The sequence below is a fragment of the Panulirus ornatus genome, chromosome 18, assembly GCF_036320965.1.
Source record: "Panulirus ornatus isolate Po-2019 chromosome 18, ASM3632096v1, whole genome shotgun sequence".
Taxonomy (NCBI): Eukaryota; Metazoa; Arthropoda; class Malacostraca; order Decapoda; family Palinuridae; genus Panulirus; species Panulirus ornatus.
The window spans coordinates 46,113,481-46,136,818 of NC_092241.1; the positions used below are offsets into that span (position 1 = coordinate 46,113,481).

Here is a 23,338-nt window from a genome sequence, read left to right on the forward strand (position 1 = left end):
TATATATATATATATATATATATATATATATATATATATATATATATATATATACACAGACATATACATACACACACATGTACATATTCATACTTGCTGCCTTCATCCATTCTTATCATCACCCCGCCACACATGAAATGGCACCACCATCTCCCCGCGCGAGTCCTAGGTAGCGCTAGGAAAAAACAAAGGCCACATTCGTTAACACTCAGTCTCTAGTTCTCATGCGTAATGCACCGAAACCACAGCTCCCTTTCCACATCCAGGCCCCACAAAACTGTCCATGGTTTACCCCAGACGCTTTACATTCCCTTGTTCAATCCACTGACAGCACGTTCACCCCGGTATACCACATAGTTCCAATTCACTCTATTCCTTGAACGCCTTTCACCCTCCTGTATGTTCACATCCCAATCGCTTAAAATCTGTTTCACTCTATCATATATATATATATATATATATATATATATATATATATATATATATATATATATATATATTGCATATGAACGCGCACTTCCATATAACATACAAACTTTAACAGCCAGGATCGAACCCGGGACCAATACGCGGCAGGCGGGATAACCACTACCAAAATGAAACACATAAGTTCCCAAGTGCACTTTCGTGTAATGATCACGATTTCAAGGGAGATACAAGAATGAGATAGAAGACGTAGAACAGTCAGTTAGAGACGTAGCTAAGACGCCCTTGGTAAACAAGTATTACCGGATAACACTTTTTTACCAATGGCGTCTTAGCTGCGTCTCTTCCTTGCATACAACTGACTGTTCTACGTGTTCTATTTCATTCTTGTATCTCCCTTGACATTGTGATCATTACACGAAAGTGCCCTTGGGAACTTACCGTGTTTCATTTTCCTTGTGGTATCAGCAAATACTTGATCACACGCACTTGTAATATAACTGAATATATATATATATATATATATATATATATATATATATATATATATATATATATATATATATATATATATATATTTCTTTCTTTTCTTTTAAACTATTCGCAATTTCCCGCGTTAGCGAGGTAGCGTTAAGAACAGAAGACTGGGCCTTTTTTGGAATATCCTCACCTGGCCCCCTCTGTTCCTTCTTTTGGAAAATTAAAAAAAGAAAAACGAGAGGGGAGGATTTCCAGCCCCCCGCTCCCTCCCCTTTTAGTCGCCTTCTACGACACGCAGGGAATACGTGGGAAGTATTCTTAATCCCCTATCCCAGGGATAATATATATATATATATATATATATATATATATATATATATATATATATATATATATATATATGCCGTGAGATCGTGTATGGTCTTGATATAATCATTTAACATCTGAAGGTATGAACGATCATTCGGTTGGTGGATGTAGTTTGACGATAACGGCCGTAATGACCCTAATAACTGAATAGCCTGAAGCCTAAGTTACCAATCAGTTAACTTTAGACAACCTTCCTTGGCATCGGTGTTTGTCAACCACGATTTTACTGCAATTTTCGTGGCCTATTCCCCCCCCCCCCCGTTACTCTTCATTGGCCAGTGAACACTACAGACACCCTGTCTTATAAAACCGGTAAGGAATACATCGGAATGCTCGGCATTTTTTAGTCAGGTTTTACTTGCACGATCGTCCCATACTCCCCTCTGCTAACCTACTTACCTTCCCCTGACCAGTGAAGAAAAGTGGTCCATGTTGAACACACATGCGATCTGTGAGTGACTCGTTTGTAATGTTTGGACCTGCCTCACAGTGCAACAGACGATACACATACAGGCAACTTTAACGATACGATCGTTATCTTGGGCATGCATCATTATACAGATTAAAGATTAAAGGGTTGGGAAAAAAGATAGTTAAATAATTACATGAACAGGTAATACAAAATGCACTTGCCAAATCAGAGAGATGGTATTTCTTGACGATATCTTCAACCCTGGGCGTGAATCTGAGCGAGGGTTCGCCATCAAAGCTCACCCTCCCTCCCTCAGATCCATCAAACCGGAGACCGTGGCGTTTTCTAAAACGGTACCACCAGCCGTGGGAGGCGGCAAAACTGGTCTCCCCGTCCGTCATGTCCCTCGATATCTGCATTGCCTTCTGCTGGATCTCTTGGTAGTTAGGGTGCTCGTTACAGCTGCGTTTCAGCTGAATCCATGTATATAATACCTCATCTAAGTCTTCGTAAGTTGATTTCTTCATGGATTTTCTTTTCTCTAATCCTGCGGCATTATCAAATGTCGAAGCGAACCGGATAATCTCGAATTTATTTTTCATGACGTCCCTGATGGTCTGTTCACCAACATTGTACTGTGCACTCAACTGAGCAACAGTGACGCCTACTTCGCGTTTCTCGATAACTTCTAACTTCTGCTTGATTGTCAACATTACCCTCTTTCTTTTATGTGGAGGTGGCGCAGGTTCACTCGGGTTTGAGCCATTGCTAGCCATGATTAATATCAATTCTAAAGTGAGATTAGCGATATCACACAGTTCAAAGCCCGGGGACAGAGTGAATACAGCGGGGAACTTCGATTAACCTAACCTCTGACAATGCTTTGCTGTGATTGGTAGCGGCACGAGCCCCCACGCTATCCGTGATTGGCCCCGGTTAACGCGAGGAACCACGGTTTAAATCTTTAATTTTTGTCACCGTCAGATCGGGTTCAGAATGCACGTATCTCAAATCATGAGTCATAACAGAAACTCTGATATACGATATTAACTAATTTGTTATGTTTTATACAGATACTTATGATCATCATAAGGTTATTTTCCCCCTAGCGACCATGTGCGTGTGTATGTACGGCATCACCTGAGCAACTCCCGCGCTCACCACCACTCTCCGGTAAGGCAAAATTTCCCATGAATTCGTCTCTTTTCGTTTGATTTCGTACACTAGAATTATCTGTTCACATTCCGATGTTGCTGGGGTAGTTTTGCATCAGACTGTATCCAGGTACGGCCACGTGCCTCTGGGAAGACTTTGCAGAGTTGAGAAAGTAAATCTGATGAACTGAGTGACCGGGTGCGTCGGAGAGACTGCGGGGGGACACGCGCTTCTCCTAACACACCCTTCTTCCACTACCGCATGATAGCATAATGTCACGTGCAAGCAGCGACTGTCAAAAAATGGGACATTCTGAGATTCATTTGTACTTAAATCTTGTCATAATTTCATTTTACTGTGATGCACACAGACTAGAGTTTAAAGGGTAGGAAAGCGAAATCAGTAAATGGAATATTTCTATGAGGCAAGCGCGCGTTGGTTCACGGCTCGCTCGACGGGTAATGGCGGGCGGTTAACTGCGCATGCCCGTCGCGCCTATAACGAAATGGAGCGCTGTGTAACATTCGCTAGTGTTCGCTCTCCCAACCAATCAGCATTCAGCTTTCAAGTCTGATTCGCGCACGGGGCCCGCAAACAACAACGGAGGACTCTAGCGCCAGTCACCAAGCACCTGCCTCTCTTACCAGTGAACTGTGCGGAAGGAATATTAAGATAAGATTTTTTTTTCATTTTTAACTCGCTACTGACCGTTTCCAAGCGACCCAAGGGCCAATCGATCACAAATACACCGCTCTAGGATCAATATCGGTGCGTCACTGTCGTTGGACTTGAGGAGTACTATTCGCTACTATACCACATCGTCATGTCAAGAAGTGGGTCAAGTGCAGATGAGGAGGTCAAGGCCACTGAAGAAACCGCTAAGGATGAGGTCACAAGTGTTGATGCTGTACCCACAGTGTACGAAGAAACGCTAGGCGACGGCGTGAAGAACAGGGTTACCCCGTGCGAGAAGATGGATGTAAACACGGTAAATGATATTGGAACGGTGCCCGCTGATGAACACATGCATCTGAATGAAGATGGCATATGCGACCAGGAGAAAAAGGCGGATTTAGACCAGAATAAAAACGACGACGATGATGATGATGATGACATAACTATTCATGAAAACGAAGTTTTTGAATATGAAAAAGAGAGTGAGGTGGAAGACAACGAGGAATCATGTTTCAAAATTGATAAAGTGTATAGCGTAGCTAGTGAACATGACATGGAAACGAGCGAAATGTACGAAGGAAAACAGGAGGATAAGCAAGTATCAAAAGTACATGAAGTCAAAGTATCATCGGAAAATGCAGAAATAGTTGATAAACTGCATAATAAAGGCGAAAAAAGAGCAGAGAAGGAAGAATCGAAGAAGATTAGGGAAGAAAAACAAATGAAGCCGAAAACAGCCCGGCCGGCCCTAGCGAAGGTGCCCTCACTGACTGCTGGGGTCGGGGGTGTCCGCATGTTGGGAGGGGGCGTGCGAGGCCCCAACATGCCTCTTATAGTTAGCATGGGCGCTGGCAACCCCGGGATACCTCTTCTTCCTGCAGGACTTCCACCTGGACGATACGTTATCCTGCCAGGAACCTCCACCTCCACCAAGACCACCACCTGCGCCACCGTCACTACAGTGTCTGGCACTTTGACTCCCCGCCTGGCCACCAGCATCGCTGCTGCTAGCGCCACTCAGAACCTTGTTGCCGCGCAGAAGGCTCTCACTACGCTCCCCCAAACCCCCGCCGCCGTCCCCCAGCCCACGGGAGGGAGCAAGATGTATACTCGTGAGCGCGGCCGCCGTAAATCATACACAGCGGGAGAAAAATTGGCAATGATTGAAGCAGTGGAGGGCGGGCAGAGGAAGAGTGCTGTAGCAGATCGTTTTGGTGTAGCTCCTTCTACTCTTGCTTGCATATTGGCCCAGAAACACAAGATACGAGCGGAACAGGTAAATAAAGAGAAAGAACCATATATTTTCGTTTTGTTTCAGGCGTGTTAGATGACTGGTTTAGCTTAACTACCCAACAGTCAATTGCCATAATGGTCAACAGATCATTTACTAATGAATGCAACCATGCGGTGAATTGTAAGTGCCCATGGGATGGGCTGTTGCAGTGATAGGAATACAAGATACTCTTGAAATTAAATGAATCAACAAACAAGTATTCTTAATAGAATTTACAAACCTTTTTATAGTATTAAAAACTAAACCCCAGCATCATGTCAGTGTTGATAATAGGCTGTCATACACTTAAAAGTTAGATAATAACGGGAGGAACATAACACCTTAACACTTCATTTCTATTCTAGGACAACCTGGCTCGCCGGCGTGTTCGCCACGCAAAGTATCCACTGCGGGATGACTTGCGTGGTAAGGCGCCTACTCCATGCACGTCCTCCATGCGCCTGAGCCCACCAACTGACCACCCATTCACGCATTTCTTAGCCCCATTGTCAGCACCCACGCCCACAGTCTTAGATACACAACCTGAAGAGATTATTGCAGGTATGTAAAGCAAGTTTTGCTAAATTACTGACATTATGTAATGTACGTTACATTGTGTGTAAGTCACCCTTTAGAACGTATTCGAAATACTGCAGTTATGGAGTTTAGCGGCGATATTGTTACAACAACTGTACTGTAGTAACTGATGTTGTACCTACCAACATAGTCCAATTTTTTTTTATTTTAATTTTATTGTATTTTTCTTAAAGAATCTCTTGTGACTAGACCATAAGTCGTATTAAAATTGTGGAAAATGACGATCAGCGAGGAGAACTGAGCGACCCACACGGTGTTGCCACTACACATGGGACAAGATTGAGTGCACTCACGCTTTTTATTGTTTCATTTGTTTCCTGTATTTATGCTTTTCGCTTACCATGTGCTGCCTAACACGTTGCCACATGACATTTAACGAAACGTTTTTGATTAATGAGCTTTAGAGTTGTGGTTCTCACGTCATGAATCGTCGTTAACCAGCCGACGCTTCGCCCACGTCGTGTGAAGCTAATGATTGGGTAACACTAATGACGTCAGTTTCTTTGCTCAAAATACATACGGGTCTGAGATACCTTACAGTAATCAGCGGTTTACGAAGTTTGCTGTTAGGATTTACTATATACCTAAGGTGAGCATACCGGCAGTCGAACCGTTGTAACAGGTGACGAGCGTGTGCTACCAGTCCTCGAGGCTCACGAGGGAACCATTAGTCGCCTTATTATCAGGCATAAGACAAGGGAAGGCAAGACGATCAGCATTTGCTGCGGTTGAGTCATCTGTCTGATAGTATGTAAGGCTTCTTGTGTCTTCTTGTAGGTACGTGGACGACTCCAGCCGCCTTGAATGAGAGTTTAACAGGTCTGTTGTTGTCATGTGGGATTTAAAAATCTATTTTCGACCAGTCATAGTCCTGGAGTAGTTATGGTTGGTAATACAGCTGTAAAGTGTACCCGAGGAAAGAAAATGACATAAAGATAGCCAGTGGGAACTAACACGAGTCTGTGGACGAAGAAAACACAAAAGGGATCATGTTGGGTGTGCCGGTATTGGCGTTCGCATGCTCCAAATTTCGCATCTTGAACATTTTCCAAACAGGGTATCGCACAGGATGCTTATGGATACATGTTTGTAGATGGTCATCATCAGGACCTGCGAGGAAGGTGTAGTACTACCTGACCCTGCCAGGCTGCCTGGAGCAGCTCAAGGGACGTTACGGCAAGAAATGTATCGAACACAAGTATTGACCAGGTGACACGTTTGTTGCGTTGAACACAGTAAACTTCCATTCTGAATTTTACTAAATGTCAAACGTTTCATAAAACGCGAACCGGATTTCCCCCGCCAGAAACGTTTAAGTTTAGATCACATTAAGAGAACATTTGAATCGCCTTACTCGTTATTATTGGTACCGACTGGTGCTGTGTACATCGCCCGGAACAACACTTACTGCTTGCGTGTTAGACGTCATGTAACCCGTCCGATAGAACATTTAAAGTGACGGGAGAGAACGCGGCCTAGCGGCGGGGGTAAGGGTTGAGAGAGAGAGAGAGAGAGAGAGAGAGAGAGAGAGAGAGAGAGAGAGAGAGAGAGAGAGAGAGAGAGAGAGAGAGAGAGAGCAACTGGAAAAGTTATCCTACGTTGGTCTTGGAAGAGAATATTCAGTCTAGGGTGTAATACGTCGTAAATCGAATATCTGGCCAAGGCTATATCACGTCGGAAAGTGAATATTCGGTCAAGGAAGTAACACGTCCTTGAGCGACTATCCGGTCCCGGATGTAACGCCCTAAAGAGAGTCTGTCTTGTGGGAATCAGCAGGGCTGTCTTGACATTCCCATGATTGCGTTTCTTCATTGTCTTAACGTAGGAATGTATGATTATAAGTGTGGGTAAAGATATAATTCAATTAAATTCACCTTTTATTCATCTTAGTATCATTATATGTGTATATACCTTGTAAACACCTTTTATTCATCTTGATATTATATGCGTATATACCTTGTACGCTACAAATGTTCCGTATGTATGTATATACGACAGTTGTCTACATGTATATTGTATAACTATCAAGACGGTAATCCTCTTCATATCTGCGTCTGACTGCAAAAAGGTTATATTCCTACTAGGGAATAATATATGAGGGATCCATAAGACTAGAGTTTGTCAGTGGCGTTTCATTTTTTTGATACGCCGAGCCGTCCGTTGTAACGAGGTGAGGGAGGCCAGTGTGTCGCACACCTCCGCCATGTGAGCACTGACGCTCTCGCCATACTACGTGGGAGACGAGCCTTCCCCGGTCTGTGCGTGGCTGGAGCGTCGCTTGATATCTGCTGCGTTCTGCGGTGTTCGGAACAGCTTCGCCCTTGGCTGCGGCATGGCAGTGACCCTGCACAGAAGAACTGACCATCTCATCCCGACCTCGTATCTGGATCCCTGGCCTTGCAGCCCGTCAACTGCAGGTCGTTGCACTCATTCATTGTTGCCGTTAACCGAAGTCTTCTATTTTGAGGAGGCTTAGGTTTACACGAACGTTACCGACACTTAACATGTTATCCATTAAAGGCTAAAGTAGTGAGCAAGAAGCCAAGACTTGTTTATAGTTTTGTCAGCAAGTTCATTTTATAAAGGAAAACACGAATGGTTGAGTTGTATCGTAGCTTCACATCTGCCACCAGTGTCGCTGTCTCGAGATGGAGGGGGGGGAGGGGTGTTGCCAGTGGATGATTTACGGTATTGTGGTCAATACCGCACACTTCTTGAACATAGACTACACTACGTGATGGAATGGGATGATGCAGTTTAGATATCAGTTTCATGAAGCGAATGATTATGAAACAAAGATCAGAACTTGTATTTTTTTTTAAGTTTGTACACGTCCTGTGTGCTGTGTCCCCTGTGATACGACTTCCATACGTCAGTACAGTACTAATCTTTTTCTGTACATTTAGCAGAAAATGACAGTGATGGTATTGTTAACAATTTAGACTTGTGAAGTTATCACCTTCCACTGTGATTCTTGCACGATGTTCAGGCCAGCATGGTGCAGTTCCTTATGCCGCGGTCTGGATCAATACTGAGACTTAATAAGCTTTCGGAATTACCCGCGAGGGCTGACTTGCACACAGGGATGGGATACAATTGCCAGAATTTTAACCGTGGTTCTCTGGTTGAATTGTATTGGCGAAAGTTAACTCTGATCGATGTTAAACCAGAGCAACTCATGACATGAAGATCACGTTCACTAATTTTTTTTTTTTTTTTAATTTTCCAAAAGAATGAACAGAGAAGAGAGCCAGGTGAGGATATTCCCTCAAAGGCCCAGTCCTCTGTTCTTAACGCTACCTCGCTATTGCGGGAAATGGCGAATAGTATGGAAAATATATATATATTCCACACTTGGTAATTAGTGAACAACGTGATCTTCAGGTCATATATATATACTCTTACCCAGTCAGAGCACCAGATTGGGGAAGAGCAGTGTGGTTTCAGAAGTGGTAGAGGATGTGTGGATCAGGTGTTTGCTGTGAAGAATGTATGTGAGAAATACTTAAAAAAGCAAATGGATTTGTACGTAGCATTTATGGATCTGGAGAATGCATACGATAGAGTGGATAGAGATGCTAGGTGGAAGGTATTAAGAGTATATTGTGTGGGAGGCAAGTTGCTAGAAGCAGTGAAGAGCTTTTATCGAGGATGTAAGGCATGTGTACGAGAAGGAAGAGAAGAAAGTGAGTGGTTACCGGTGAATGTCGGTTTGCGGTAGGGGTGTGTGATGTCTCCATGGTTGTTTCATTTGTTTTTGGTGGGGGTTGTTAGGAAGGTTAATGCAAGAGTTTTGGAGAGAGGGGCAAGTATGCAGTCTGTTGTGGATGAGAGTTTGGGAAGTGAGTCAGTTGTTCGCTGATGATACAGCGGTGGTGGCTGATTTGGGTGAGAAACTGCAGAGGTTGGTGACTGAATTTGGTAAAGTGAGTGAAAGAAGAAAGCTGAGAGTAAATATGAATAAGAGCAAGGTTATTAGGGTTGAGGGACAAGTAAATTGGGAGGTAAGTTTGAATGGCGAAAAACTGGAGGAAGTGAAGTGTTTTAAATATCTGGGAGTGGATTTGGCAGCGGGTGGAACCATGGCAGCTGAAGTAAGTCACAGGGTGGGGGAGGGGGCAAAGGTTCTGGGAGCGTTGAAGAATGTGTGGAAGGCGAGAACATTATCTCGGAGAGCAAAAATGGGTATTTTTAAAGGAATAGTGGTTCCAACAATGTTATATGGTTGTGAGGCATGGGCGATAGATAGGGTTGTGTGGAGGAGGGTGGATGTGTTGGAAATAAGATGTTTGAGGACAATATGTGGTATGAGGTGGTTTGATCGAGTAAATAATGAAAGGGTAAGAGATGTGTGGTAATGAAAAGAATGTGGTTGCGAGAGTAGAAGTGGGTGTTTTGAAATGGTTTGGTCACATGGAGAGAATGAGTGAGGAAAGATTGACCAAGAGGATATATGTGTCAGAGGTGGAGGGAACGAGAAGTGGGAGACCAAATTAGAGGTGTAAGGATGGAGTGAAAAAGATTTTAAGCGATCGGGTCTTGAACATACAGGAAGGTGAAAGGTGTGCAAGGAATAGAGTGAATTGGAACGTTGTGGTATAGCGGGGTCGATGTGCTGTCCATGGATTGAACCAAGGCAAGTGAAGCGTTTGGGGTAAACCATGGAAAGTTTCGTGGGGCCTGGATGTGGAAAGGGAGCTGTGGTTTCTGTGCATTGCACATGACAGCTAGACACTGAGTGTGAACAAATGTGGCCTTTGTTGTCGTTTCCTTGGGTGTCATTTCATGTGTGGCGAGGTGGCGGCAGGAATGGATGAAGGCAGCTTGTATGAATATATATATATATATATATATATATATATATATATATATATATATATATATATGTGTGTGTGTGTGTGTGTGTGTGTGTGTGTACGCATATGTATGTACACCTTGAAATGTATAGGTATGTATATGTGCGTGTGTGGGCGTTTATGTATATACAGGTGTATGTGGGTGGGTTGGGCCTTTCTTTCATCTGTTTCCTGGGGAGAGGGGAGAAAGAATACTTCCCAAATATTCCCTGCGTGTCGTAGAAAGCGACTAAAAGGGAAGGGAGCGGGGGGCTGGAAATCCTCCCCTCTCGTTTTTCATTTTCCAAAAGAAGGAACAGAGAAGGGGGCCATGTGAGGATGTTCCCTCAAAGGCTCAGTCCTCTGTTCTTAACGCTACCTCGCTGACGCGGGAAATAGCGAATAGTATGAAAAAAAAAAAAAAATATATATATATATATATATATATATATATATATATATATATATATATATATATAGATAGATAGATAGATAGATAGATAGATAGATAGATAGATGGATAGATAGTCCTATGAGTCCACGGGGAAAATGAAACCCGATAAGCTCCGAAGTGCACTTTCGTGTAATAATCACATCATCAGAGGAGACACAAGAGAGAAATATAACGGTCAGTTGATATACAACGAAGAGACGCAGCTAGGACACCATTTGGTAAACATGCGATTGTCCTAGACAGACAACAAGCGTATCATAAACTTATTATGTGGACAAGAAGGTGAATTGTTTACAAATTTTATCAACAATAAAGTTATCCAATTTGTATAGACCAACACGAATATTAGGATTATAGTTCTTTGTGTATTTAATAGAAGATTCCCTGATATTTCTCGTGGTACTGTAGTTAGAGTTAATAACTAAGATGACATTACTCCAGTCAATACAATGATCATAGTTTTTAACGTGATTAAACAAGGCATTTGATTCTTGTCCCTTTCTTATACTATATTTATGTTGCTTAAGTCTAACAGAAAGACTCTTACCAGTCTGCCCAACATAAAAACCTTATCACAATTTCTACATGACACTTTGTCGACGCACCCAGGAGAATTTTCTGGTGAATTCCTGATTAAGATATTGTTTATGGTATTATTGTTGCTGAAGGCAACATTTATAGTAAAGGATTTAAGCAACATGTGAAGTAAAGTAGAATTTCTAAACGGGAGAACCAAAAGATTCTTGGTGTTAATGGGAGGTTGGGGCTCAACTCTATAAAATGATTTCTTTGCTAACTTAAGGGATTTATCAATGAAAGATTTAGGGTACTTTAACTTTGATCCAACAGAATACATCTTCTCAAGCTCATCATCAATAAACTCTGGACTGCAAATACGTAATGCCCTGAGGAATATAGAGTGAAATGATGATAATTTAACTCTCATGTTGACATGAGTAATAATGGATATATTAGCATACATATGAGCAAACCAATGTATGTTCATATATCCATTCATATACAAGGAAGAGACGTAGCTAAGACCGCCATTGGTAAACAAGCGTTACCAGATGGTGGTAACATTGTTTACCAATGGCGCCTTGGCTGCGTCTATTCCTTGTATATCAACAGACAATTCTACGTCTTCTATCTCATTTTTGTCGTGTTACATTTTCCTGTATTTTTTTTTTTTTTTTTTGCACATATTCGATCACGCGCACCACTGAGACCTCTTGTATAATATATATATATATATATATATATATATATATATATATATATATATATATATATATATATATATATATATATATATATTTTATACTATTCGCCATTTCCCACGTTAGCGAGGTAGCGTTAAGAACAGAGGACTGAGCCCCTGAGGGAACATCCTCACTTGGCCCCCTTCTCTGTTCCTTCTTTTGGAAAATTAAAAACGAGAGGGGAGGATTTTTAGCCCCCCGCTCCCTTCCCTTTTAGTCGCCTTCTACGACACGCAGGGAATACGTGAGAAGTATTCTTTCTCCCCTATCCCCAGGGATATATATATATATATATATATATATATATATATATATATATATATATATATATATATATGGGAGCGGGTGGCTGGAAATCCTCCCCTCTCGTTTTTTTTTAATTTTCCAAAAGAAGGAACAGAGAAGGGGGCCAGGTGAGGATATTCCCTCTAAGGCCCAGTCCTCTGTTCCTGACGCTACCTTGCTAATGCGGGAAATGGCGAATAGTGTAAAAGAAAGATATATATATATATATATATATATATATATATATATATATATATATATATATATATATATATATATATATATACTCCTATGAGTCCACTGGGAAAATAATACTATAAAGAATATCTTAATCAGGAACTCACTAGAAAATTCTCCTGGGTGCATCTATAAAGTGCCATGTAGAAATTGATAAGTTTTATTTTGGGCAGACTGGTAAGGATCTTTCTGTTGGACTTAAGCAACATGAATACAGTATAAGAACAGGACAAGAATCAAACGCCTTGTTTAATCACGTTAAAAACTATGATCATTGTACTGACTGGAGTAATGCCATATCAGGTATTAACTCTAACTCAGTACCACGAGAAATATCATTGATTCTTCTATTAAATACACAAAGAATTATAACCTTGATATTAGTGAAGGTCTATACAAATTGGATAGCTTTATTGTTGATAAAATTTGTAAGCAATTCCCCTTGTCCACATAATAAGTTTATGATACGCTTGTTGTCTTAGACAGTCACGTGTTTACCAAATGGCGTCCTAGCTACGTCTCTTCGTTGCATGTCAACTGACTTATATTTCTTGTATCTCCCATGATGATGTGATTATTACACGAAAGTGCACTTGGGAACTTATCGTGTTTCATTTTCCCCGTGGACTCATAGAAATATACTTGATCACGCGCAAAACTGTGATCCTCTCCAATATATATATATATATATATATATATATATATATATATATATATATATATATATATATATATATATATTATTATTATTATTGTTATACTTTGTCGTCGTCTTCCGCGTTAGCAAGGTAGCGCAAGGAAACAGACGAAAGATAGGCCCAACCCACCCACATACACATGTATATGCATACACGTCCACACACGCACATATACATACCTTTATATCTCAACGTATACATATATATTTACACACAGACATATACATATATACACATGTACATGATTCATACCGTATGCCCTTATTCATTCCTGTCGCCACCCCGCCACACGTGAAATGACAACCCCCTCCCCCGCATTTGCGCGAGGTAGCACTAGGAAAAGACAACAAAGGCCACATTCGTTCACACTCAGTCTCTAGCTGTCATGTATAATGCACCGTAACCACAGCTCCCTTTCCACATCCAGGCCCCACAAAACTTTCCATGGTTTATCCCAGACGCTTCACATGCCCTGGTTCAATCTATTGACAGCACGTCGACCCCGGTATACCACATCGATCCAATTCACTCTATTCCTTGCACGCCTTTCACCCTCCAGCATGTTCAGGCACCGATCACTCAACATCTTTTTCACTCCATCTTTCCACCTCCAATTTGGTCTCCCACTTCTCCTCGTTCCCTCCACCTCTGACACATATTTCCTCTTTGTCAATCTTTCCTCACTCATTCTCTCCACGTGACCAAACCATTTCAAAACACCCTCTTCTGCTCTCTCAACCACACTCTTTTTATTACCACACATCTCTCTTACCCTTTCATTATTTACTCGGTCAAACCACCTCATACCACATATTGGTCTCAAACATCTCATTTCCAACACATCCACCCTCCTCCGCACAACTCTATCTATAGGCCACGCCTCGCAACCATATAACATTGTTGGAACCACTATTCCTTCAAACATACCCATTTTTGCTTTCCGAGATAACGTTCTCGCCTTCCACACATTTTTCAACGCTTCCAGAACTTTCGCCCCCTCCCCCACCCTATGACTCACTTCAGCTTCCATGGTTCCATCCGCTGCCAGATCCACTCCCAGATATCTAAAACACTTCACTTCCTCCAGTTTTTCTCCATTCAGATTTATGTCCCAATTGACTTGTCTTTCAACCCTACTGTACCTAATAACTTGCTCTTATTCACATTTACTCTCAGCTTTCTTCTTTCACACACTTTACCAAACTCAGTCACCAGATTCTGCAATTTCTCACCCGAATCAGCCACCAGCGCTGTACCATCAGCGAAAAGCAACTGACTCACTTCCCAAGCTCTCTCATCTACAACAGGCTGCATACCTGCCCTCTCTCCAAATCTCTTGCATTTACCTTCCCAACAACCCCATCCATAAACAAATTAAACAACGATGGAGACATCACACACCCCTGCCGCAAACCGACATTCACTGAGAACCAATCACTTTCCTCTCTTCCTACTCGTACACATGCCTTTCATCCTTGATAAAAACTTTTCATTTCTTCTAACAACTTGCCTCCCACGCCATATATTCTTAATACCTTCCACAGAGTATCTCTATCTATTCTATCATATACCTTCTCCAGATCCATATATGGTGCATACAAATCCATTTGCTTTTCTAAGTATTTCTCAAATATATTCTTCAAAACAAACACCTGATCCACACATCCTCTACACTTCTGAAACCACACTGCTCTTCCCCAATCTGATGCTCTGTACATGCCTTCACCCTCTCAATCAATACCCTCCCATATAATTTCCCAGGAATACTCAACAAACTTATACCTCTGTAATTTGAGCACTTACCCTTTGCCTTTGTACAATGGCACTATGCAAGCATTCCGGCAAATCTCAGGCAACTACCATGAGTCATACATACATTAAATAACCTTACCAACCAGTCAACAACACAGTTACCCCCTTTTTTAATAAATTCCGCTGCAATACTATCCTAACCCGCTGCTTTGCCGACTTTCATCTTCCGCAAAGCTTTTACTACCTCCTCTCTTTTTACCAAATCATTCTCCCTAACCCTCTCACTTTGCACACCACCTCGACCAAAACATCCTATATCTGCCACTCTATTATCAAACACATTCAGCAAACCTTCAAAATACTCACTCCATCTCCTTCTCACATCACCACTACTTGTTATCACCACCCCATTAGCCTCCTTCACTGTTTCCATTTGTTCCCTTGTCTTACGCACTTTATTTACCTCCTTCCAGAACATCTTTTCATCCTCCCTAAATTTTAATGATACTCTCTCACCCAACTCTCATTTGCCCTTTCACCTCTTGCACCTTTCTCTTGACCTCCTGCCTCTTTCTTTTATACATCTCCCAGTCATTTGCATTATTTCCCTGAAAAAATTGTCCAAATGCCTCTCTCTTCTCTTTCACTAATAATCTTACTTCTTCATCTCACCACACACTACCCTTTCTAATCTGCCCACCTCCCACGCTTCACATGCCACAAGCATCTTTTGCGCACTCCATCACTGCTTCCCTAAATACATCCCATTCCTCCCCCACTCCCCTTACGTCTTTTGTTCTCATCTTTTTCTGTTCTGTACTCAGTCTCTCCTGGTACTTCTCACACAAGTCTCCTTCCCAAGCTCACTTACTCACACCACTCTCCTCACCCCAACATTCTTCTTTTCTGAAAACTTCTACAAATCTTCACCTTCGCCTCCACAAGATAATGAGCAGACATCCCTCCAGTTGCACCTCTCAGCACATAAACTTCCAAAAGTAATTATGTATATCTCTCTTTTTAAACCAGGTATTCCCAATCACCAGTCCTTTTTCAGCGCACAAATCAACAAGCTCTTCAACATTTCCATTTACAATACTAAACACACCATGTACACCAATTATTCCCTCAAGTGCCACACTACTCACCTTTGCATTCAAATCACCCATTAATATAACCCGGTCTCGTGCATCAAAACTACTAACACACTCACTCAGCTGTTTCCAAAACATTTGCCTTTCATGATCTTTCTTCTCATGCCCAGGTGCATATGTACCAATAACCACCCATCTCTCTCCATGCACTTTCGGTTTTACCCATATCAATCTAGAGTTTACTTTCTTACACTTTATCACATACTCCCACCACTCCTGTTTCTGGAGTAGTGCTACTCCTTCACTTGCTCTTGTCCTCTCGCTAACTCCTGACTTTACTCCGAAGAGATTCCCAAACCACTCTTCCCCTTTACCCTTGAGTTTTGTTTCACTCTGAGCCAAAACATCCAGGTTCCTTTCCTCAAACATACTACCTATCTCTCCTTTTTTTTCATCTTAGTTAAATCCACACACATTTAGACACCCCAATCTTAGCCTTCGAGGAGGATGAGCACTCCCCGCGTGACTCCTTCTGTTTCCCCGTTTAGAAAGTTAAAATACAAGAAGGAGGGGGCTTCTCGCCCCCCGCTCCCGTCCCCTTTAGTCGCCTTCTACGACACGCGGGGAATGCGTGGGAAGTATTCTTTCTCCCCTATCCCCAGGATAACACTATTTTAGAGTTATGCGATTGAATCAAAGACCAGTATGAAAACTGCTTATAATCCAAGAAAGAAATAGTACAAAATATCAGAAGCACGTTAATCAGGCACAGATCATTTACGTTAACACTGAACGTGAGTTCAACATTCCAGGTAAGATTTCAAACCAGGAGATCTCTTTACTTTATGACAATTTGTCTTTAGCAACATGATTCAAGATACACTTATTCGTTGGACATTTCTGTGACAAGTTACAATACTCTATGACACTTGAACCTAAATGACAGAGGCAGTTCAACATCGTAGAGTTTCGTATAGCGCCACTTTACACTGATCGTAGGCTACGGGCTTGAGACAGAGGGGAAAACCACTTACCTTGGCTGGGCTACAGGGTAGAGAGGAAACGTGACCCAGCTGGTGTCAGAGGATTTTATTGCAGGGAGGAGCGAGCCAGGAGCGGCCTGCCGAGGTAACGGAGGCCCTGGCCCTCCTCTCTGTCGTCCTACATAAAATATCACTTACATCATAAACGCACAAATACACACATATATGCGAACATGGGGACACATACACACTTGTTCGTAACAATATATATATATATATATATATATATATATATATATATATATATATATATATATATATATATATATATATATATATATTGGAAAGGATCACAATTTTGCGCGTGATCAAGATATTCCTCTGAGTCCACGGGGAAAATGAAACACGAAAAGTTCCTAAGTGCACTTTCGTGTAATAATCACATCATCAGGGGAGACACAAGAGAGAAATATAACAATCAGTTGATATACATCGAAGAGACGAAGCTAGGACGCCATTTGGTAAGCATGTGATTGTTTTGGACAATCACATGTTTACCAAATGGCGTCCTAGCTTCGTCTCTTCGATGTATATCAACTGACTGTTATATTTCTCTCTTGTGTCTCCCCTGATGATGTGATTATTACACGAAAGTGCACTTGGGAACTTTTCGTGTTTCATTTTCCCCGTGGACTCGTAGGAATATAAGAGTGAGTGCTCAAATTACAGAGGTATAAGTTTGTTGAGTATTCCTGGTAAATTATATGGGAGGGTATTGATTGAGAGGGTGAAGGCATGTACAGAGCATCAGATTGGGGAAGAGCAGTGTGGTTTCAGAAGTGGTAGAGGATGTGTGGATCAGGTGTTTGCTTTGAAGAATGTATGTGAGAAATACTTAGAAAAGCAAATGGATTTGTATGTAGCATTTATGGAGCTGGAGAAGGCATATGATAGAGTTGATAGGGATGCTCTGTGGAAGGTATTAAGAATATATGGTGTGGGAGGCAAGTTGTTAGAAGCAGTGAAAAGTTTTTATCGAGGATGTAAGGCATGTGTACGTGTAGGAAGAGAGGAAAGTGATTGGTTCTCAGTGAATGTAGGTTTGCGGCAGGGGTGTGTGATGTCTCCATGGTTGTTTAATTTGTTTATGGATGGGGTTGTTAGGGAGGTGAATGCAAGAGTTTTGGAAAGAGGGGCAAGTATGAAGTCTGTTGGGGATGAGAGAGCTTGGGAAGTGAGTCAGTTGTTGTTCGCTGATGATACAGCGCTGGTGGCTGATTCATGTGAGAAACTGCAGAAGCTGGTGACTGAGTTTGGTAAAGTGTGTGAAAGAAGAAAGTTAAGAGTAAATGTGAATAAGAGCAAGGTTATTAGGTACAGTAGGGTTGAGGGTCAAGTCAATTGGGAGGTGAGTTTGAATGGAGAAAAACTGGAGGAAGTGAGGTGTTTTAGATATCTGGGAGTGGATCTGGCAGCGGATGGAACCATGGAAGCGGAAATGGATCATAGGGTGGGGGAGGGGGCGAAAATTCTGGGAGCCTTGAAGAATGTGTGGAAGTCGAGAACATTATCTCGGAAAGCAAAAATGGGTATGTTTGAAGGAATAGTGGTTCCAACAATGTTGTATGGTTGCGAGGCGTGGGCTATGGATAGAGTTGTGCGCAGGAGGATGGATGTGCTGGAAATGAGATGTTTGAGGACAATGTGTGGTGTGAGGTGGTTTGATCGAGTAAGTAACGTAAGGGTAAGAGAGATGTGTGGAAATAAAAAGAGCGTGGTTGAGAGAGCAGAAGAGGGTGTTTTGAAATGGTTTGGGCACATGGAGAGAATGAGTGAGGAAAGATTGACCAAGAGGATATATGTGTCGGAGGTGGAGGGAACGAGGAGAAGAGGGAGACCAAATTGGAGGTGGAAAGATGGAGTGAAAAAGATTTTGTGTTATCGGGGCCTGAACATGCAGGAGGGTGAAAGGAGGGCAAGGAATAGAGTGAATTGGAGCGATGTGGTATACCGGGGTTGACGTGCTGTCAGTGGATTGAATCAGGGCATGTGAAGCGTCTGGGGTAAACCATGGAAAGCTGTGTAGGTGTGTATATTTGCGTGTGTGGACGTATGTATATACATTGTGTATGGGGGTGGGTTGGGCCATTTCTTTCGTCTGTTTCCTTGCGCTACCTCGCAAACGCGGGAGACAGCGACAAAGCAAAAAAAAAGAAAAAAAAAAACATATATATATATATATATATATATATATATATATATATATATATATATATATATATATATATATATATATATTGCGCGTAATTGTTTATCTTGTATCAGAAAATAAGTGTATTTATTGATAGAGCAATATATATGGTTTAATCAGAAAAACAACGTAGGATGTCAGGAGGCAAAAATGCTCATGAGAAACCGTTTCTGTCCATCTTGTAGACCATCATTGTTGGTGAGCCCAAGGCAGTGTACTTAGACATCCTCTCAGTGTTCTTGCTCGTCGCCTCAAATATCACTTGCGCTTTGAGTCATGTAACCCAAAGGTGTCCTGTTGACATGCCAAAGCTATGCACCATAACACAGTAAACTTGTTACCATGATATTACAAACATTCTTATGGGATACTTTACGCTTACGTGCAATAATGATATGATAGTATACATTGTCTCTGGATATAGGTTGAGTAAATATTTCCAGAACTTTTAAGATGTTAATTTGTTTCTGAAAATGCCTCCCCTACACTTTGTTGGAGATATTTATGCATTTTTGGTTTTCCAGTTAGTTTTGAAAGCTTGACACTGCAACAGTAAATTGTTTGCGTAAAAATTTCTTGGCTCAAGGCCTGTTTCTCAACTACTGCTTTTTTCGTCTGCTTTGCCTATTGCTTTCCTAATTGTAAAAATTTCATTTCTTCCTTCGACTATATAAGTCCCTACCATGATACTGTGACATTCACTGACCCGCAAGCCGAGATCCTCTACTCGGGGATTTCAACGTTCACCATAGGGAATGGTTGAATTCCTCCCATACGGATGGTGGAGGGATTGAAGCCCTCACGTTCCCCATTCTCAATGATCTAGAGCACATTGTCTCCCACCCTGACCGCTGTAACCTCTCCCCTAATATTCTGGATCTTCTTTTTACCTTTAATCCTTCGCGCTGAAGTACACAATCTCGTCCCCAATCAGTTTGTCTGACCACACAGTCATAAATGAATTGGTTTAAAGGCACCTCCCCCTCCCTCGAGCAGCCCCTTCTCAACGTAAATACTGGAACCTCCACAAAGCTGACTGGAATAACTTAACGTAACTTGTTTTCTGACTTTCCCTGTGTGAATTACTGACTCTTATGTGGTGACGCTTCTGTCACCACCAAACACATAACAGATGTTATTGTTGCGGGAATGGAAGCATTTATCCCCTCTTCCTCCAAGACGACCTCTTCATCCAGTCCATGCTTCAACCGGTCCTGTTCTGAGGCCATTCAAACAAGGGATCAGGCATATCAGGCTTAGAAAAAAACTCCTTCCTTCGGATCCCATTCATCTTTTATCGCTGCCCGTAATCGCTGTAAGCACGTTATCCGTGAGGCGAAGTGTTCCTTGATTCAAAGTAAGTACGATAACCTCTCCTCGTCATCCACTGATAGGTCTTTCTGGTCTTTAGATAAGGGCATCTCTAACAACTTCCGTCGCTCTACCTTTCCCTCACTTTTCCGTTCTGACGGTACTATAGCTGTCTCTCCCGTAGACAAAGCAACTTTGGTTCCCGTTTCTCCTCTAACTCCACCTTGGATGACTAACATTCCTTCACCCTCTGATGCTCCTTTTACTAATCCCATGCCTCTTCCCGTAATCTCTTTTCAGACTGTCCAAAAACCTCTTCTTTCTCTGGACACGAGACTCATGGACCTGATGGCATCCATCCCCGTGTACTGAAAGTGCCTCTGAACTTGCACCTGTGCTCCCTGTTTGTTCCTTTTCTGTTTAAAACCAAGACTTTTTCTTCTTGGAAGCTTACATTGATACATGCCGTCCCTAAGCAGGGTGACAGTTCTAACCACTCTAACTATCATCCTGTTGCTTTGACATCGATCACTTCTAAAGTCTTTGAATCCCTCTTCAACTCCCACATCCTCGGACATCTTTAATCTCACACTCTGGCCTCCGTAAAAGTGAGATTCACTGGTGACATTACTTCCTATCTTACTAATGTCTGGTTATCATCCTTGAACATTTTGTGTAATCGTATGTAAATGCCCTTGACATATCCAAAGCTTTTGACAAGGTATGGCATCGGGGTCTCATTTCTAAACTTCCCTCTTTTGGCTTCCTTCTCTCACTTTGCTCCCTCGTAACTAGCTTCACTTTTCGATTTATGTCTGTGGTTGTTGATGGATCAGTTTCTGCCTTTCTCCACCAGGAGTGGTGTCCATCAAGGTTCTGTCCTGTCCCCTATACGTTTTCTCCTTTTTATCTTCCACAAATCATCCAATGCTCTCATGTGCTGACGACTCAACACTGCGTTCTTCCACATCCTTCAGTTATGCTCATTATTCTCTAACTCGATCTGCATCTCGACTCGATACAACAGGATATCTCAGTGGGTCAGATGAAATCTGTTAGGTTTGACGCCTCCAAGACCCAGTTTCTACCCTTCTCTCTATCGAAAATTCCTCACAACTTTCTTCTCTCCGTTGATAATTCTGCAGTTCCACTTCTTGACTCAATAAACATACTTGGTATTACTTCAACATCCACTCTGTCTTGGGAACCCCACATTACAGAAATAGCTAAGTTTGCCTCAAGAGAAAGTGGGAGTCCTATTGAGGTGTCGAAGTTTCTTTTCTTCTGAACAATTGTTCCGTTTATTCAAGGGATTGATCCGTCCTTGTATGGAGTACTGCTCTCACATCTGAGGTGGTTTTAGCTCTCCATCATTACTTGACACAGTTGAGTCAAAAGTAGTCCGACTTATAAACTGCCTCAGACTAACTTCCATATTTGACCCACTTGCCCTACGCCGCAATGTTGGTTCACTTTCCCTCCTCTGTAGGTATTACTTTGGTTTTTGCTCCCGAGAGCTGGCTGCTTGTGTGTCCCCACCACCAGCTTGACCATACAATACTCGGCAAGCTGCTGCGTCACATGATTACTGTGTGGCCATCAGCAACTAAAGGTGGGCCGTTTTGATACCTGCATCTTTCCCTACACCTCGAAGTTTTGGAACTCTCAACCTTCTCATGTCTTTCCTATAACTATGACCTGGCACATTTTATGACAGGTTTTTCACTTCTTCCAAAATTCATAAGTATTTTCTCATGTGTCTCCGTTTTCCCTTTTCATTAACATCTTTTTAGTCATTTGTGGTCCGTCCTTGATGTGGACTTTTGTCCATGACTGGAGCTCCAACGTAGGAAGAAAAACTTACCATAGAATACAGTTACAGAGTACAGGTTAATGGCATTATTAAAGTTCAAGAACCACCCCCTCTCTCTCTCTCTCTCTCTCTCTCTCTCTCTCTAGGGGTTGGAAAAAAGGAGAGAAAATACCAGATAGCTACAAGGCAGATAAAGGAGAATACGAGAATACTGTTGTTGCGTTATTATTGTTAGTATTATTTACTAAAGATTATTATTTCATACTTGTTGTTCAAGTGAGATTACCTTGGGGGTCCATAGCTATGGTTTAAGTAAAACCCCTTAATTCAGACATTAATGACCCAACTAGGACAATGGACTGCCAAGCATACTTTGACTACTCACTTTCCTGTGGGCTGAGGAAAAGCCAATAACCTTCTTACATTTAATACCTAAATAGAATGACATGGCTACACATAACATGACAATTAAATGTGCGTACGTAGGCAGTGATTGTAATCTTAATGTCTAACTGGTTGCAACACTACTAACATAATCATTATGCAGGGTTCCGCGGACGTTTACTTAATATGAAATATCTAAGGCTACTCACAGTGGCATGCATCCCAACACAATTGGTAATAGTAAATAAACATCTTAATTCTCAGTTGCACGAGGCTTCGTGTTCTCTGGTGCTGAAAGTTCACTTGCGTGTGTAACACATGGTCTTAGCTAGAGTTTTAGTAGCTGGACGGCAGCCAGGTATATGGGCGTGAGTGAGTCTGGCCAAGCAATGTCTCCACGTCAGGTCTGGCCGTCCGTGGTCGCGTTTCCTACAACAACGTTGAGTCAGTCGCGCCAGAAGCACGTCCTCACACATGCTGCACGGCACACACAACCTGCTGTCCTCGCCTCTCGTACGCACGTCCTCACACATGCTGCACGGCACACACAACTTGCTGTCCTCGCCTCACGTACGCACGTCCTCACACATGC

General features: G+C 42.1%; 2 protein-coding genes across 2 annotated transcripts in view; one reads left to right on the top strand and one right to left on the bottom strand.

Annotated features, from left to right (window-relative positions):
• Positions 1 to 2,523, bottom strand: part of LOC139755051 (uncharacterized) — a 502,140-nt gene extending 499,617 nt beyond the window's left edge. Inside the window, exon 1 of the mRNA XM_071673053.1 lies at positions 1,909 to 2,523. Coding sequence (XP_071529154.1) covers positions 1,909 to 2,463 — 555 coding nt within the window. The 5' untranslated portion in view covers positions 2,464 to 2,523. The remainder of the gene's footprint in view (positions 1 to 1,908) is intronic.
• Positions 2,524 to 3,157: 634 nt separating this feature from the next.
• Positions 3,158 to 23,338, top strand: part of LOC139755050 (uncharacterized) — a 213,219-nt gene continuing 193,038 nt past the window's right edge. Inside the window, exons 1-2 of the mRNA XM_071673047.1 lie at positions 3,158 to 4,793; positions 5,156 to 5,351. Of these exons, the coding sequence (XP_071529148.1) occupies positions 3,666 to 4,793; positions 5,156 to 5,351 (1,324 nt within the window). The 5' untranslated portion in view covers positions 3,158 to 3,665. The remainder of the gene's footprint in view (positions 4,794 to 5,155; positions 5,352 to 23,338) is intronic.